This window comes from Lepidochelys olivacea (assembly GCF_965140295.1).
Source record: "Lepidochelys olivacea isolate rLepOli2 genome assembly, chromosome: 7".
Classification (NCBI taxonomy): domain Eukaryota; kingdom Metazoa; phylum Chordata; order Testudines; family Cheloniidae; genus Lepidochelys; species Lepidochelys olivacea.
This window is the reverse complement of record NC_140417.1, coordinates 10,222,704-10,239,942: the sequence shown is the minus strand read 5'-3', so window position 1 is coordinate 10,239,942 and position 17,239 is coordinate 10,222,704. Positions and strand designations below refer to the sequence as shown.

General features: G+C 37.4%; 1 protein-coding gene across 15 annotated transcripts in view; it reads left to right on the top strand.

Annotated features, from left to right (window-relative positions):
- Positions 1 to 17,239, top strand: part of FOXP1 (forkhead box P1) — a 494,495-nt gene that overhangs the window by 431,578 nt on the left and 45,678 nt on the right. For all 15 annotated transcript variants that reach the window (XM_084634567.1, XM_084634565.1, XM_084634566.1 and 12 more), the window contains one exon: positions 11,529 to 11,633. In XM_084634567.1, coding sequence (XP_084490693.1) covers positions 11,529 to 11,633 — 105 coding nt within the window. The remainder of the gene's footprint in view (positions 1 to 11,528; positions 11,634 to 17,239) is intronic.

Below are 17,239 nucleotides of genomic sequence, written 5' to 3'. Positions count from 1 at the left end.
GGGTAATAATATGCATATTGGAAAAAGTGCATAGTACATTTAGAGCTTCATAATTTTGACTGTTAACCAAAGATGTTCTATCATAGATTTTTAGGGTCAGACGGGAGCATTCTGACAATCTCGTCTGTCTGCTACATGTAATCCACTACAGCAGAAAGGTATTGAGGTCTCTACATACTCTGTCACAATGTCTCTGCCAAGGCACCTCACTACATCTGCTCTCCTGCAGGAGGCCACACAGTTGGGACAGAGATGGGGTAGTCAATCCCTGATTCTCTCTTAAAGTGATTGTTTAGCTACATTTGGTGAAGTAACTTCCTTGAAGCAGCTGCCCAGCAAATGGTCCCAAGTTTGGCCAGGCTGCAATCTCTGATGCTGATCGTTAGGGTGTCAGTCAGAGTTTTTCAATGCACAAGTAAAAAAACATCAGACAGGATATCAGCCTGTGAACAACAAATTTTAACCTGGTTTGTCTGAAGTTGTAGTCATTTCAAATTTAATTTACCATTCCTGTTTCTTCCAATGAGTTTGATGTAGAACATGAATTTCCATTGGTCCTGGGTCTTGGTATTGGTTAATGCCTTTGGGGGGCAGGGTTAGGTTTTTTTTTTCCCTTCTTAAACAAATATAGGTAAACTAGATGATCTTTTCTGAAAGGAAAAACTGCCACATTTTGAAAAGGGCAGAGTTGTTCATTAATTCTCCTTAAAGCTATTTGTGGTCAGTACTAGATCAGTATAGTTGATTCATTAAGGTTGCCATTTCGCTTTTTAATTAAGTGAAATATGGATCTCTAAATTTTTGGTTTTCACCTCACATTTCTTGACCTTTCACCTATCTGTAGCCAAACATAGACGTTGACTTTATTATCATTCGTTTTTCTTTTGTGCCTTTTGAGTAACTACAGAATTCACCGGCAAGTCACAGAAGTACAGGGTCGGTTCCAAATGGGCCTATATCTCCTCAAATTTGGGACTGAAAATGGGGTATCGTGCATCAAATAATATATCATTCTGAAAAACCTGAACAAGTTGACAGTCTATCAAATGTGATGGAGCTTCATAGATTGGGGAAATAGGAATACTAAGTAACTGTGATCATTACTGTTCCTGTGGCCTCTTCCACATCTCCCTGTTGTTGTCCTAAGTCTATAGGCTCTTTAAGGCAGGTATCATATCTTACATATATTGTGTGAGGTACATTGAATATATGTTTGGGTTTGAAAATGATGATGAGTTTTACAATGAGTGTTTTTCTATCCTTAATGCCATTACCATTAGATCAATATTGCAATTCCTGTGAGAGATGAAACACTATTTTGACATATTGATGCTACTGTGCTTCATTATACTTTATTCTCTTTCCTTTACTTATGCTGACAAACTTTAAGATTAGTATGGTTTAAACCCATCCCTGGCTCAAATGTGTTATGAACCTGGATAGGTCAGCCGGTAGAGCATCAGACTTTTAATATGATGATCTGGGATTCAAGTCCTGTGTATTTTGTAGGAGATCAGACTAGATGATCACAATGGCACCTTCTAGCCTTATAATTTATGAATCCCAAAGGAGGACTAAGTTTCTCACACATGATTAATGTCTCCTATTTCAGACTCCTAGTTAATTAATGTTATCCTCTGCATTCTGAGGCCAAATAATTCATGTACGGGAGGCTCTGTTAATGGGGATTCTCTATATCCTAGTGAAGAGGAGAAGATAGATGTTGATAGAGTACAGGTAAGAACTGAAAAGAAACAGTCAAATGAAAAATGGTCCCGGTCAGTTGCATCACATAATGGCAGACAACAAAAATGACAAATTTTGCTTGTATAAAAATGCTAGAAATCTAAATACTAGGATTGGTGAATTTGAGTGCCTGATATTAAATGAGGATGAGGATGTTGATGTAATAGGCATCACAGAAATTTGGTAGAACAATGATAATCAATGGGAAATGGCAATATAAGAGCACAAAATATATAGGAATGACAGAATAGTTTGTGCTGGTGGGGGAGTGGCTCTATATGTGAAAGAAAGCATAGATTCGAACATAGTAAAAATCTTAAATTAATCAAACTGTGCAACAGAATCTCTATAGAATGGACAGACATTCCGTGCTTGAACAGTAATAATACAGAAATGGGGATATCCTACCAACCACCTGACCAGGATGCTGATGGTGATTGTGAAATACTCAGGGAGATTAGAGAAGTTATAAATATAGTAAACTCAGTAATAATGGGGTAATTCAGCTATCCCTATATTGACTGGGTACATGTCACTTTGGGACAGGTTGCTGAGATAACGTTTCTAGACCCCATTAATGACTGCTTTTTGGAGCAGCTAATCCTGGAACCCACAAGAGGAGAGGCAATTCTTGATTTAGTCCTAACTGGAGCACAGGGCCAGCTCCAAGAGGTGAATGTAGCGGAACTGTTGGTTAATAGTGCCCATAATGTAATTAAATGTAACATCCTTGTGGGAAGAAAAATACCAGAGAAGCCCACCACCGTAGCATTTAGCTTCAGGAAGGGGAACTAACAAAAATTGAGCTAGTTAAACAGTAATTAAAAGGTCCAGTCATGAGAGTGAAACTTTTTAAAAACACCATAATAGAGGCTCAAATTAAATATATACCCTACATTAAAAAAACACAATAAGAGGACCAAAAAAAGTCCCACCATGGCTAAACAGTAAAAGAAGCAGTTAGAAGCAAAAAGTTGGAAGTCAAAAAGTTAAAAGTTGGAAGTCAAATCCTACTAACGAAAATAGAAAGAAACACAAACTCTGGCAAGTCAAGTGTAAAAGTATAATTAGGCCTAAAAGAATTTGAAGAGCAACTAGCAAAAGACACAAAAACTAACAGCAAAAAAAAATTAAGTACATCAGAAGCAGGAAGCCTGCCCAACTATCAGTGGGGACATTGAATGATCGAGGTGCTAAGGGAGCACTCAAAGAAGATAAGGCCATTGTGGAGAAGCTAAATTAATTCTTTGCATCTGTCTTCACTGCAGAGGATGTAACGGAGACTCCCATACCTGAGCCATTCTTTTTAGGGGACAAGTCTGAGGAACTGTTCCAGATTGAGGTGTCAGTTGAGGAGGTTTTGGAACAAACTGATAAATTTAACAGTAATAAGTCACTGGGACCATATGGTAAGAGTTCTCAAGGAACTCAGATGTGAAATTGCAAAACTACTAACTGTGGTATGTAACCTATCACTTAAACAGCTTCTGCACCAGATGATTGGACGATAGTTAATGTGATGCCAATTTTTTTAAAAAAGGCTCCAGAGGTGATCCTGGCATTTACAAGCCAGTAAACCTAACTTTAGTACCAGGTAAGTTGGTTGAAACTGTAGTGAAGAACAGAATTATGAGACACATAGATGAACGTGATTTGTTGGGGAAGAGTCAACTCAGGTTTTGTAAAGATAAATCATGCCTCACTATCTATTCTAATTCTGTGAGGGGGTCAACAAACATGGACAAGGGTGATCCAGTGGACCTATGGTATACTTGGACTTTCAGAAAGCCTTTAATAAAGTCCCTCACCAAAGGCTCTTATGCAAAGTAAGCAGTCATGGGATAAGAAGGAAGGTGCTCTCCTGGATCGGTAACTGGTTAAAAGGCAGGAAAAAAAGGGTAGGAATAAATGGTCAATTTTCAGAATGGAGAGAGGTAAGTAGCGGTGTCCTCCGGAGTTTGTACTGCGACCAGTAATGTTCAACATATTCAAAAACAATCTGGAAAAAGGGTTGAAGTGGCAAAGTTTGCAGAGGATACAAAACTACCCAAAATAAAGCACTCCAAAGCAGACTGCAAAGTGTTATAAAGAGATCTTACAAACCTGTGTGACTGGGTCAGAAAAGGGAAGATGAAACTCAATGTTAATAAATGCAAAGTAATGCACATCGGAAAATATAATCCCAAATATATATACAAAATAGTTCTCAATGAGCTGTTGCCACTCAAGAAAGAGATCTTAGAGTTATCATGGAGAGTTCTCTGAAAACATCCATTCAGTGTGCAGTGGCAGTCAAAAAAGTGAACAGCATGTTAAGAACCATTAGGAAAAGGATAGCTAAGAAGACAGAAAATATCATAATGCCACTATATACATCCATGGTATGCACCTTGAATACTGCGTGCAGTTCTGGTTGCCCATCTCAGAAAAGATATATTAGAATTGGAAAAGATACAGGGAGGGCAACAAAAATGATGAGGGGGATGAAACAGCTTCCACATGAGGAGAGATTTAAAAGACTGGGACTTTTCAGCTTGGAAAAGAGACTAAGGGGGGATGTGATAGAGGTCTATCAGATCATGAATGGTGTGGAGAAAGTTAATAAGGAAGAGTTATTTACCCTTCACATAACCTGAGAGCCAGGGGATGCCCAATGAAATTAAGACGCAGCAGGTTTAAAACAAAAGGAAGTTCTACTTCACACACAGTCAGCCTCTGGAACTTGGTGCCAAGGGAAGTTGTGAACACCAAAGGTGTAACAGGGCTCAAAAAAGAATTTGCTAAGTTCATGGAGGATAGGTCCATCGATGGCTATTAGCCAAGATAGTCAGGGATGCAACCCCATGCTCTAGGTGTCCTAACTGGCAGAAGCTGGAAATAGACAATAGGGGATGGATCATTCAATAATTACCCTGTTCTGTTCATTCCCTCTAAAGCCCTGGCATTGGCCACTGTCAGAAGACAGGATATTGGGCTAGATGGACCATTGGTCTGACCCAGTATGGCCATTCTTATGTTCCTGTGATATTAACAATAATCTCAATTATTTTTAAAAAAAAGCTTAAATCTGGCATTTACTAGATTAGTACATAATCACTCCAGTTGGAAGTTCTAAACATGGGTATGATATCACAGGGGAACGTGAAATCCTCTAATTAAACATGATTTTAAAAGCAGATGGAAAATTGAGATGATGAGGGTTACAGGGTGCGAAAGAGGCAAAGAACACACTGCGAGGAAGAAAGAATGATAGACATATGAATTCATTACTGTTCTATAGAGACTCCATCTTATTCACTCTAGGATTCCCACACACGCACATTCTAAAGAGTATGGATACTTCATTGTCTGATATGCTGTAAATAACTTGATGTACAGAGATATTTAATATAAAATTTTCCTTTTGTCAATATCCCAACATAACAGACTGAGAGTTAGATAATCAGTGCTGTACAGGTTAAAAACAATCATAATGTAACTGTGCTGTTATATATCTGCGTTTCTCTGTTAGTCTGAGACAAAATAAAAGAACAGTAAAACAAAGAACCAGGAGACCACAAAAGGAAGAACTTGGAATGATGACTGAGCTATATTTCCAGCACTTCCATCTGGACAGAAGAGCCCTGTTGTACCCAGAAATCTACTCTGTAAGCAGCTGGCAAAGTTGAAGTCCTTTCCTGTTTGCCCCGGGGGGGTGGGGAGGGAGGGAACTAACCCATCCCCCTCCTAATTCAGCCCTTCCCCCTAGTACTCTCACCTCCAGTTTTCTTCAAGCACTGTGCAGAGTCTTTCCAAGGGAGTAGCAGAAGATATTGCACAGACCCTTCATCCTTTGCTGGGCCAGTGACTCAGTCATTCTCTCAGTGCCATTAAAGCGGAAGAATATTCTTCACAACAGTAACAGGGAATCAAGTACGGATTCTTACATCACTCTCTGTTTTCCCCAATATTTTGGCAATGATTGTCACCCCTCACCGGTGTTGAAGAGATGTAATGGAATATGAAGCATTTCAACATTTGTGAACCTTCAGGTATAGTAAACTGTGATGCCTGGAACATTATTACTGAGGTTCGCACTTCCTCAATTTCCTGGATCCACACATAACTCTTATGTCAACACTCAGCCAGCATTTGAAATCCTGGTGCCCAATTTCTCAGGGCTAGTTGGTAAATATGGCCTAATCGATAAATTAAATAAATTGTTGTAATGTTGCAAGAAGTTGTTAAACGTCTTACTGTTGATTATAACGGGTATCTCTGCAGAGCTATTTCAATGTCCCCTGCTCCATTTTACCAGTTTGCAAAACCCAGCATGAAGAGCATTATTAAGTTTCTTTATAAGAATAATTTGTTGATTTAAAAGTGACTCCTTTTAGCCAATTCTAATCTGAATAATGACTAAAAACAGCACTTTCTTATTCAACAGACCCTGTGCTGATTCAGAGTAATTTCTAGTTACTTTAATGACTAAGCTTTTTTCTTCTTTTTTTTTTTACTGCCATGTACATTGCAGAGCCAATAAAGAAAAGTACTCTGTGCTTTTTTTATTCTAGTGAGAGAATTGCTAGTTAAGTTCTGACTGCAAAGCCAACTTATGCCCCAAGTTGCAGCTTTGCAACTGGGGAAATTGAAGGGTTGCAGATGTTTAACCAAGAATAGAATTTGAAGACAGTGTTGTTGTACAGTTGTAACTGTAGGCATTATTTGGCCTGTAGAATCTTTATTAATGATGCTGATGCACAAGCCATTAAGAACATATCTCAGTTCTCTGATTCCAGCTTGACCAATAGAAATAAAACAGGATCATCTTTCCGGTAAGCACGTCTGCTGAGTAACTTGGGTCGTTGACAGTTACATGCTATGAATGTCAAAGTTGATCAAAGAATGGAGATTTAAGAGACTACATTTTGCACTGTGAGTTGTGCTCTTAGATCTAGAATGTGGTGGGAAAACAAGTGAATTGGACAGAGAGAAAGCATCTGCTTTTTGCAGCTGCATAGTGTGGTGGCTATCGCCATTCATGTCAGAATTTCAATCAGCACAGTACACTTGGGAAATGAAGTACCACTCTTCTCACCAAGGTAGTGGTACTGTGTATCTTAGGGGTACTGTCATTTCCTTTGGGCTTTGCTATCCATGGTTTCTCCAGGGGAAAAATGTGGTTCTGTATTTATAATGAGGCTTTCCGGTACCAGAAATGGAGCAATCAAGTGCAGAAATTTCTTCTCCCAAACCTAAAAAACTTAGCTGGCTGCAGTAATTGAATGGCTTCCATTGATATACAGGTTTATTTAACAGTACTAGTTGTTGGAGGTAGAGTGCACATAGTGAACTTACTTCTGAAGCCTGAGGAGGGCTCTCATAGGTAGGAAGCACAATGCAGCGCTTTGTTTGAAGAAGACGTGGGTTGTGAGGCCATCTACAAGGTGGATGCTGAAGACAGCGTTGAAGATAAGAGTGCCAGACTGTCCCTTGTCCTCCTCACCCCACCTGGATGAGCAATTATAGGGAGTCTGCATGGAGACAGGACATTGAAAGCATCAAAAATAAATGTTAAGTGGACACGTGTTAAGGATTTTCTGATTTATCATTTGTATTTTTGCTACATGATCCATGTCATTAATAAACAGAATTACACAACAAAGTTTGCTTGGCTGAAGTACTGTATTTCATGTGCCTGCGTCTAACTTTATCATGCCCCTGTATTATTTTGGAGTTTCACAAACAGATAATTTACAAATAAGAAGGGGCAATCCAAATCCACTGAGCATAGGAAAATCAACATAGGAAAATCAACTTGATCCTATGCCATGCATACCTCTGCTGTTTGTGTAAATCAGGTAATGCTGTATGATTTACTTCCAAAAACTTCTTGTACATCACATATATTCATGGCAGGTTATCCATGAATGTGTGTGTGTGTGTGAGTGAGAGAGAGAGAGAGAGAAACACATATACTCTTTCAGTGTCATGAGAAATAAATGGGGAAGATCTGGAACAAATGATTTACTTCTTCTTCCTGCCAGTATTCTTGTCTTCTACAATCTGCATGTGTCCATGGTCTCTCTGTGTGTGTGGCAGTATTTTAGAAGTCATATTTGCACACAAACAAATGTTCTTGAACAATTTCTTTAACGTACTAGGCCCAAATGTCTCTTCCTCAGCATAATGCATTTTGGTCTTCACTTTCAAACTAGTCTAGTACTGGGAACAGTTCAAGGAAAATCAAGTTCTTAATTCATTTTTCATTTTCTTCTGGTCTTTTCCTCATTATGCCAAATGCAGTACATAATCTTGTTCTGCTCTTCTGTCTTTTTCTGGAGTAATCCTTTTGAAGACTCTAGTTTCCTTGAACAAACAGGCAATATTTAATACTATCAATAGAAGCAGGATGGACCAGACTGAATAACAGGACACTTACCTGGGCATGTGAAAGTCCCCAAAATATACCACCAAAGATCCAAGAATAGTGCAGGGACAAAGAAGTAAAGGAACAAGTAATTTCAAAAAAGTAACTACCAGAAGTGCTTGCATTTTTAATCTTTGTTAAAAATAGCTACTTCCAAAATGTTTTTGAGCATTTCTGTTCATTGTTGAATGGTGATGGAATCTTCCTTGTATGTGTGCTTTAGGCATAATGCCATTTAAAATATATTGTGAGTGTGTTGACTTTTCATGTGTCCATTTATGGTTAACATAAGGAATTCCCACGGATATAGTTAAAACTCTGAATTCACTTAGACACCTTCAGTCACATACTTTGAACGTTTTTGGGCAGAGTACCGTAATGCCCTCCCTGTCATGCAGAAGATCCTTGGAAAGAAAGAAAAAAAAAGATTTGTACCCCAATTTAAAACAATATGCATAGGGATCATGGGATCTTCCCATAGACTTGGCTGTAGCCTTTAGAATCCAAGAGGTTAATTTAAAAAAATCCATGTAGGTGTTTAAACTGTATGACTCCCACTGGCATTATAATGGGATTTACAATGCTGAAAACCCTGCAGAACCTTTTGAAAATTTACTTTGTCTTGTTACTTGTCACTTCGCAGTTTCCTAGTCAGCTTGGTTGTGTGAGTAACATTCACTATGTAAATTGACATGCTAAAGTTTTGTTGATTCTGACAAACACACTTAAACCATACCATTGGCATAGCTGTGAATGTCTTCATTGATCTTAATGGGATGTTAACATCAAAGCTTATTTTCCTGCCCTTTATCCTTGTGCTGTAAAACTAGTTGATAAAAAACACAACAAACCACATGAAAAATCTGTTAATTTTAAGAACAGCCAGGTCTACGTTTAGTATTGACTGCAAATGCTCCTAGTAAGACTTCAGTCCTAAAATGTATCCAGCTTTATTATGTTGTTGAGTAAAGAGACTTGAGGCCTTGTCTACACTAGAAAGGGTTTGCCAATATAGCTATACCAGCAAACCCTCGTAGGGAAGCTGCAGCTTACATTGGCAAAATGTTTCTTTCACGGAATAACTTATACCAGTTCCCCAAATGAAATAAGCAATGCCAGCAAAAGGACATTTTTGCCAATATAATAACTCTGTCTACATGGTGCTTTTACCGGCTTAGCTATTTTTGCACACTCCTAGCCAACATGGCTGTGCCAACAAAACCTTTTTAAGTGTAGACCGGGCCTGTGATATACAAGTTTATTTGTTGTTTTGGTTTTGAGTTTGTAACTATCAAGCCGAGCCTTTTATCTGGATTTCATTGTTTAGCCTGTCAGGATCAAATGAACCTCATAATAACATAACAATAAAGGCAAGATATCTATGTAGATTTTTCTCTCATTTTCTCCTGAGGTTTGCAGCATTTTATTCATATTTTAAGATATACAAAGTGATGTTACTAAACATTTCAGTATTCTTAAATTATTCTTCCACATCCTCAAAGAGTATACCTGACTCTGCACCGTATCTGTCTTGAGTTGACTGTGTTCCTCCACCCTGGCACTCTGTTTTTCAACTGAGAATACACGTGTGGTTTAACATCTTTCCAACTTCCTTGCAGAGAGTGGATTGGTTCCTTCATTCTTTTAACAACTCATCAGCTATAGTTCTCCCTCCTTGTTTGTTTTAAAAACTGATTAAAGATAGTCTGATAAAAGTTCCCATATAGACAAGGTCTTTATGACCCTCTGAGCCGTCTGTGTTTTGTAGGAGAATTAGGTTGCTGAGTTTTGGAACTGCTTGGAAACCTTCAAAAACTCAATTTGGATGGAAAAATGGAAATTAACACTTATGCACATTTTTGTAATATTTTTTCCAAACACCTTTTACCTTCAGAAAGCGTTGTGTGGACCTCAGTTGTCCAGAGATTTCCATTGGGCCTAAGATGAGATGTAATGGAAACTGGGAGGTTTGGAGAAACATTCTCACGTGTTTCTTATTGTTTGAGACGACAGGGAGCGTTTGAGACAACAGCGTGGTTCTCATATCCGGTGAAAAAGAAAGAATGTAACTATAATCTTTGTTGTAATACGTGGTGAGATAATGTTCCAGAACAAGAACAAATGACATTTCCACATGTGCATAGACATAAGATGGCAAAATGTAGGTGTTTATCCATAAATATACCTGTAATCCAGGATAAAAAAAGTCATAAAACCCCACCTAGGTGCTGGTATGCAGTCATATCCTTTGTGTGTTTGAAGTTCGTAATACAGCAGAAGTACACTGTAGCAAAAAGATTTGCTATGAAAAATAGATATGTGTGAGAGTATAAAATAGAGCTCTCAATATTATTTTGGCATTTAATGCTTAAAGCCATCTAAGGTTACGGAAATTGTTGCAAAAATATTTCCTTTACTTAAGAAGTTTCCATGCAGAAGTTGAATAAAGAAGATATTTTAGAATATGGTTCATCAGTTAGTGCAACAGATATATTTCCCTGAGCACCACATGGCCTGGATCAAAGCGTCTCATGACTTAGATCAGTGCAGTCAAATCATTACATATTGATTGGAATCCCACTGGAGGATTAACCCCTTAATGTTCATAAGAATTTTTTCTTTAACCTTAGTTTCGGTAGTTGGTAACCTCTGTGATGTTTCTGCCAAAGCTTAGACATGGTAATAGCCCCTGCTAACCTTTTGCTATTGCAGAATTCTTTGATTATTACATGTTTCCTTTTTTATGATTAATTGAACATTTGAAAATATTCGTGATTTGCTTTATTGGAGGGTAAAAAGTCTGTACTAGCGCAAAAAGGGCATCACAGTAAGGAGAAGAAAATGCAAGATGGACAATATGGTGTTAAAATTAGAGCTCAAAAGCCAGGTTTTTTTCCTTTATATAATAATTTGAAATGTTAAGTCCTAGATGTATTGTATTTTAAGACACTATGCTGCTGTTCAGGAATAGCTTTTCATTCTGATGCAGTTGAACAGTAAATGTGTAATATTCATAAATTTCTCATCAAAATATCAAGTAGAGTATTAAGCAAGTCTGTCAAATGATTTTCCCCTTCCATGTTCATTTCCATCCTTTACAAAGCTTTTAGTTAATGAATGAAATGTAGGAGGTAAAGACGAGAGATCTCGGATGGCACATATATTCAGGCTGCAAATGATATTTAATTTTGTTTTTAGAAATCAAGGGCAGGGTAAGTAGGGTTCATGAACCGTAATGATATATTTTGGGATCCTCTATTCGTTGTGGTGTTCAACCTGTGTGTTTTGCTGTTAGCGTCTTTGCCAAGATGAATTTATTCAGAGCCTTCAGTTACAATGCTTCTCCTCCTTTCTTTTTGTTTCTTTCCATCAGTTTATCCCACGAGGAGCACTCACATAGCCATCCGCTCTATGGACATGGTGTATGCAAATGGCCAGGCTGTGAAGCAGTTTGTGAAGACTTCCAGTCATTTCTAAAGTAAGTTTTATGTATTTATTTATTTATTGGCACTTATATTTTATCCTGAGGATGCTCTGTAATTTTTGTATGCTGTCACTCACTCACCAAGGGCCTGATCCCAGGCAATAGAAAAAACAGATTAATTTCAGTGGGTTTTGGATTATGTCTAATGTACATTTTAATAGGGGATGGTAAATTATCCCTTTAGGAAAAAGGAAATCTATGACTCAAATAGTCTCCTGCATACTATGTTGCTATAAAATATAGTGTTTGAATTTCTACAGTCTACTTTAAAGTGTTTTTCTATTTGAATATTCTATTCTTTAAAAAAATTACTGAAATTTTACACAATGCAACTTTAAATTAACCTTTATTTCACTTATTTTTGAAATTTAGTCTTATATTAACACCTTAATTGATCAGAGAGAATTGCAAGGCATCAGGTGAAATTAATTTATGTCAAATAAGTAACTAATGAACAAAGTCTACACTACTAAAAATAAACTAATTATATTGATTCAGCCCCTGCAGTTTTCTGCTGACCTTTTCCTCACTGCCAAAGTATACAGTTTTACATGTTGCATCAACAGTGCATTATTGGCTAGTGTGTGGTAATGCATGGATCCCAACACAGGGAAAGGAAGGCTGTAATAAATCTCACATAGCTCTTCTGCAAGTATCCACTTCCTCCCTCAAAGCTGAAGTGTAAATGTGTTAATGTTGCATCACATATATCTCTGAGTGGATCACTAGGCACAATTAGACTGTTGGTACATTTGGGCTCCTCTTGAATTTTGATGTGTGCTAACAGCTCCTAGATTTGCTATGGCTGTCTTGTTGTTACATCCAACACAGACCAAATGCTCCAGCAACATTTGTGGATGCACAAAGGGCCAAATTCTACTGTCCTATTTACGATGCTATCCAAATGGAATAAATTCATAGAAATCCACAGAATTGCTTGAGATGGACACCGGAGCAACTGAGCAGAATTCATTCCCAAATCTTTAGGAAACACTCTTAGATGTGTCTGTTCTTTCTCGGGACAGTTCTGAAGAATATTTTGTGTTGTTTTGTTTTTAATATGGTACATTGCGGCCTGGATTAAAATTTTTGCTTCTAAAACACAATGGGTCTATCCTGGTCCCAATCAAATCACTGGCAAACCCCTATTTGACTTCAGTGAGAGCAAGAACAGGCCCCGTCTAAGAATACATTACAAGTAAGGAGTGGTGCAGTAATGAAAAAGGTCTCATTATAAGAGGATTACAAAATAAGAAGGTACTAGTCATAAGATTTCCATGAAGGGTGGCCTCATTTCTTTCAGTTCATCCTGTTGTTCACTTAGTGAAATAAATGCTAATCTCTCAGACTTGCCAGCTCATTTATATTCATATGCCATTCTATAACATTTAGTTCTTTAAAACAATTCTAAATTTCATTACATTTAGTGAAGGGAAAAGTTCTGGATTTGACAGCTTTGGAGACTGGAATTCTTGGTTTATTCACATGGGGCAGATTTTGCTGCCTTTGCTCACTTTGAGTAGTCCCTTCTCTGGGATTGGACCCCACTAATTTTAGAAAGACTACTTTTGGAGTAAGATAATACTGAGCACGATAAAGGGGCAGATTCTGCCCAGATAATGCATCATGGATAGGGGCAAAGTAGGCTATCTGTCAGTGTGCCCCAACCCTTCACCTGCAACACGGCAGGGCCGCCTTTATGAATGATGGGTATTTCAGTGTTGGTGCATTCAGTCATTGGGCTTTTTGCTGACACTATAAGAAAGGTTTCCTATTAGTGTCAGTTGTGGTGATACATCTGTGGTGCGTTCATCTGTCCCACGAGGAGGTGGATTGAGACCGCACACTCCTTTCATAGAGATCTGCGAACAACCAGTAGATTGTAACAATTTCAGGTAATTTCTAACCTTGGCTAAATTTGAGCCATAGCCTACAGGTAAACAGTTCCATCCGGACTTTCCCTAAGCAATCCAAACCTCCATATTTAGATTCTTTTTCCACTTTCAGTGTTCAGGTGTCTATTTTTTTTTCCCTCTTAAATTGTCTCTCAACAACAACAGCAAAAATAGAGTATTTCGTATTTCTTATACCTGTTGAGTTGCCTAAATTTTCCCAGTACACGAATGCTACAATCCAAGGGATTATCTCTCTACAAAATGATAAAATGATATCAGTGCTGTGTGATACTTCACCCAGAATATATGCAGAATGGATATCCCCAGGCACCAAATTGACATTGCTAGAGAAGCGGGCAGCACTTTATATAATGATACTGTAGCCCTCCAGATTTTCTTGCCCCTATTGTGGAGTGGATGCCCTTACATTTTATTAAAAAAAGCTCACTTCATCGGCGAAAGCTTAGGCTCAGATAAATTTGTTAGTCTCTAAGGTGCCACAAGTCCTCCTTTTCTTTTTGCGAATACAGACTAACACGGCTGCTACTCTGAAACCTTACATTTTATTGTTATTTTTGAAAGTTTATTATTTACTGAAAAGATAGGTAGGAAATAATGCTGAAAATGGTAGAAGCTTTCATAACGGTAGATAATTGTAATTGTACCCACCATACTTGTAAAATCTTTGAAGGCACAGGTCTTTTAATAGCCAGCCCAAGATAAAAAAAATATAGCCCCCACTAAATGAAATACAGTTTCCATGTCAGTTGAGCATTACTTAATTTCATTCACCCAAGTGAAAGGGTCTGTTATAGAGAGTGAAGAGAAGTTATACGTGGAATGAAAGCGCTATATGCCAATAAGATGATGCTGTAGTTAAAGGAGAAAAAGGACTTGAAGGTCTAAAATCATGGTTCTTTTTTTTTTTCCTCCTGAGGAAGAAATATCATAACTGTTGGTAAATCAAAAACAGAGATTTAACACTCTTCTGTGATCATTCTGTAGTGTTTGTTCCCAAGGTGAGGTACACCACAGGGCCCTTGATTTCAAAGATAAATACTGTACAAATAACAATCCTGGTTGTCTTTCACTCACAGCCAACAGGAGGATGCTTATCACAACCAGCAGACACACAGTCTATTGTATTCATTTATTTCCCTATTTCTTTTCCAAATAAGTTGCCGTTTTAGTTTTTTGGTTTTTTGGTTATCTCTTAGCCACTGGTTATTATACAGTGGCTGTATCCGTCAGAGCTAATTGATATCAGCAGGTGCTTCTTCTAAGTCTAATGAAATAGTTGCACCCTGCATTGCCTAGAATACTTAGGTAATATAAAAAAAAAAAAAAAGTCCAGTTTCCCTGCTGTGATGCAGTGGCCTTATTCCTAACTCCACAAAACCAAGGTGAAGGCTTTAGGGGGCAGACATGCCTTGTATCATACGTTTACCTGTTACCCACATCGTAATCTGAAATGAAAGAACAGCAACATATGAAATTACGTTAAAAATTGACAAGCTTTATTTCATTCTCTTGTGTTTTTAAAGATTATGTACAGGAAAGGGATTGGTTCTCCCCTTACAGTACTGCTAGTTTCGGAAAATCTTTGTTCAGATGGGCAGTGGTGTACTTGTCAAGATACACAGGCATTCAGGGCACATATTGCAGTGCAGGATCAAACCATGCGTTGCAGGACTGTGCCCTGTATTTCATTTTAATTGTATCGTGATTTGGGTATTTTCAGTGTCAGAATAACATCTGTAATTTGATTATGTATTTTAAATGGGATACACACCCCTTTTGAGAGATGTGGCAATCATACACAGAGAGATGCCGGTTGCCTGCTTCATGTGAATTTAACTTTAATGAAACTAAGGAGGGTTTCCATGAAAGAAACTACTAAGTGCACTCTGTAATGTTTTCACAAGTGTTTTTATCATGGTAACATCTTGTTTACTTTAGTTGCCTGCCTAAAACTACTTGGAACATGTTAAGAAAACATTTCAAGAAAGCTTCTACAAAGAGGCTTTTGTTTAGCAGCAACTGTGAGGCAGCTCAGCTCACAAAGGTGTTAACTTTCAACCCCTTAAGCACTTCCACATGAAATTCCAGCAACTATGTTTGTGGTTTTGGAAAAACAAAGTGTGGGTTAAAGAAACCAGGTATATGCTAATACATGTTGAAGGAAGCCGGAAATCATAAATTATTTCAAACACATTAATTGCTATCATTTGTATGTCAGAATGTTCTGCAGTGAAATTGTCTGCAGTTAGCACAACAGAAACTTTTAATCCAGCGGTTAGAGCAGAAAAGTCTAGTCTATGTGTGTTTTTATGTTTAAAACATGATGTCCCCAATTTGTTTTTTCAAACATAAATATAAAGAATTGCTGGCTAAAGGTGTTTCCAACTGTTAATCCTTTATAAATGATAGTAAGGCTGCTGAAGTGCAGTTGTTCCATGAAATCTGTTCTTTGTGAAAACATGTTGACACTTATTGATGAAAGAACTGGTTTTATTTTCTAGGCTGTTACATATTTTGAGCTTCTGTTCAAATTTGAATGTTGCAGTTTCTTTTACAACATCCTTATTAACCTTTCTGACATTGTACGGAAGTTGAAGACCTTTCCAATAGTTACACTGCTTAAAGAGGTCAGAGTGGCCTAAATACCACAGTGCCCTCTAGTGATATATAGAATATTAGAAGGAAAAGTTTTAGATAAGTAGCCCAAAGATAACAAACATCACAAATGTTTGTATACTTCATTCTAACTTATTCATAAGCGAAGAGCTAGCGAGTTTAGTCTAATTCATATAATTGTAGTTTTATATGCATATATACACAATTTTTATTTTGTGGTTAGTATTCTAGGTATACTAGAAAATCTCAGAAATGTAAATCTGTATATATATTATGAGATATTTGTTGCACACTGTATATACATACCTCAACATATTGTCTTATATTATTATATGTTATATTTGTAAGTGTTCTTAGTTTATGTTTCACATTATAATTTCCGGTGTATAATCAGAAAGCATTACTTAAAAGACAAGGATCATCTTTGTTTCATACTTTTATTGACACTGTCTACCATATTACTGCTATGTCTAAATGGTAAAATTTATTATTAGCAATAGTGTCACAAATGTCTGAGACAGCGATTTTCCTTTCAATAAAAGTAGTTAAAAACCTTTTAGAAAATCCATAATTTTGATTGCTGGTACTTCATAAATGTGTAACTGGTACTTTTTAGCTGTCTCTTAAGGGAAAAATGAGTTTTATCACCTGCAGTACCTGGGTTAATGAAATTGTGTGTTGGAATTTAGCCAGAATGAAAGATGAGATCATTCGGTGGCACTAATATTGGCAACAGGTATCATAAAAGAGCTTTGACTCTTTTTAGTGAAGTATCATTAGTTTAAAAAGCGGGGGGCGGGGGGGAGTTATTTGTCATTTTCAAAGTTTCTGAACTTGTAAGATTTTAATTTGCTGTAATATCCAAAGCCCAATGACCTAAAAACTTCTGACAAGGCCAAAAGAAACACAGCAGAGTGTCCTTCAGTGCCTAGTAAAGGAATTTTCTTGCTTCAGATTTCAACTCCAGTTCCTGTTCAGCCCTTTAAAAATCACGACTCTCAGCTCAAATTGGAAATAATGCTGCTTTTTTTCTCATGGGCCTCTGTCTTTGATTGTTTGTGGATATTA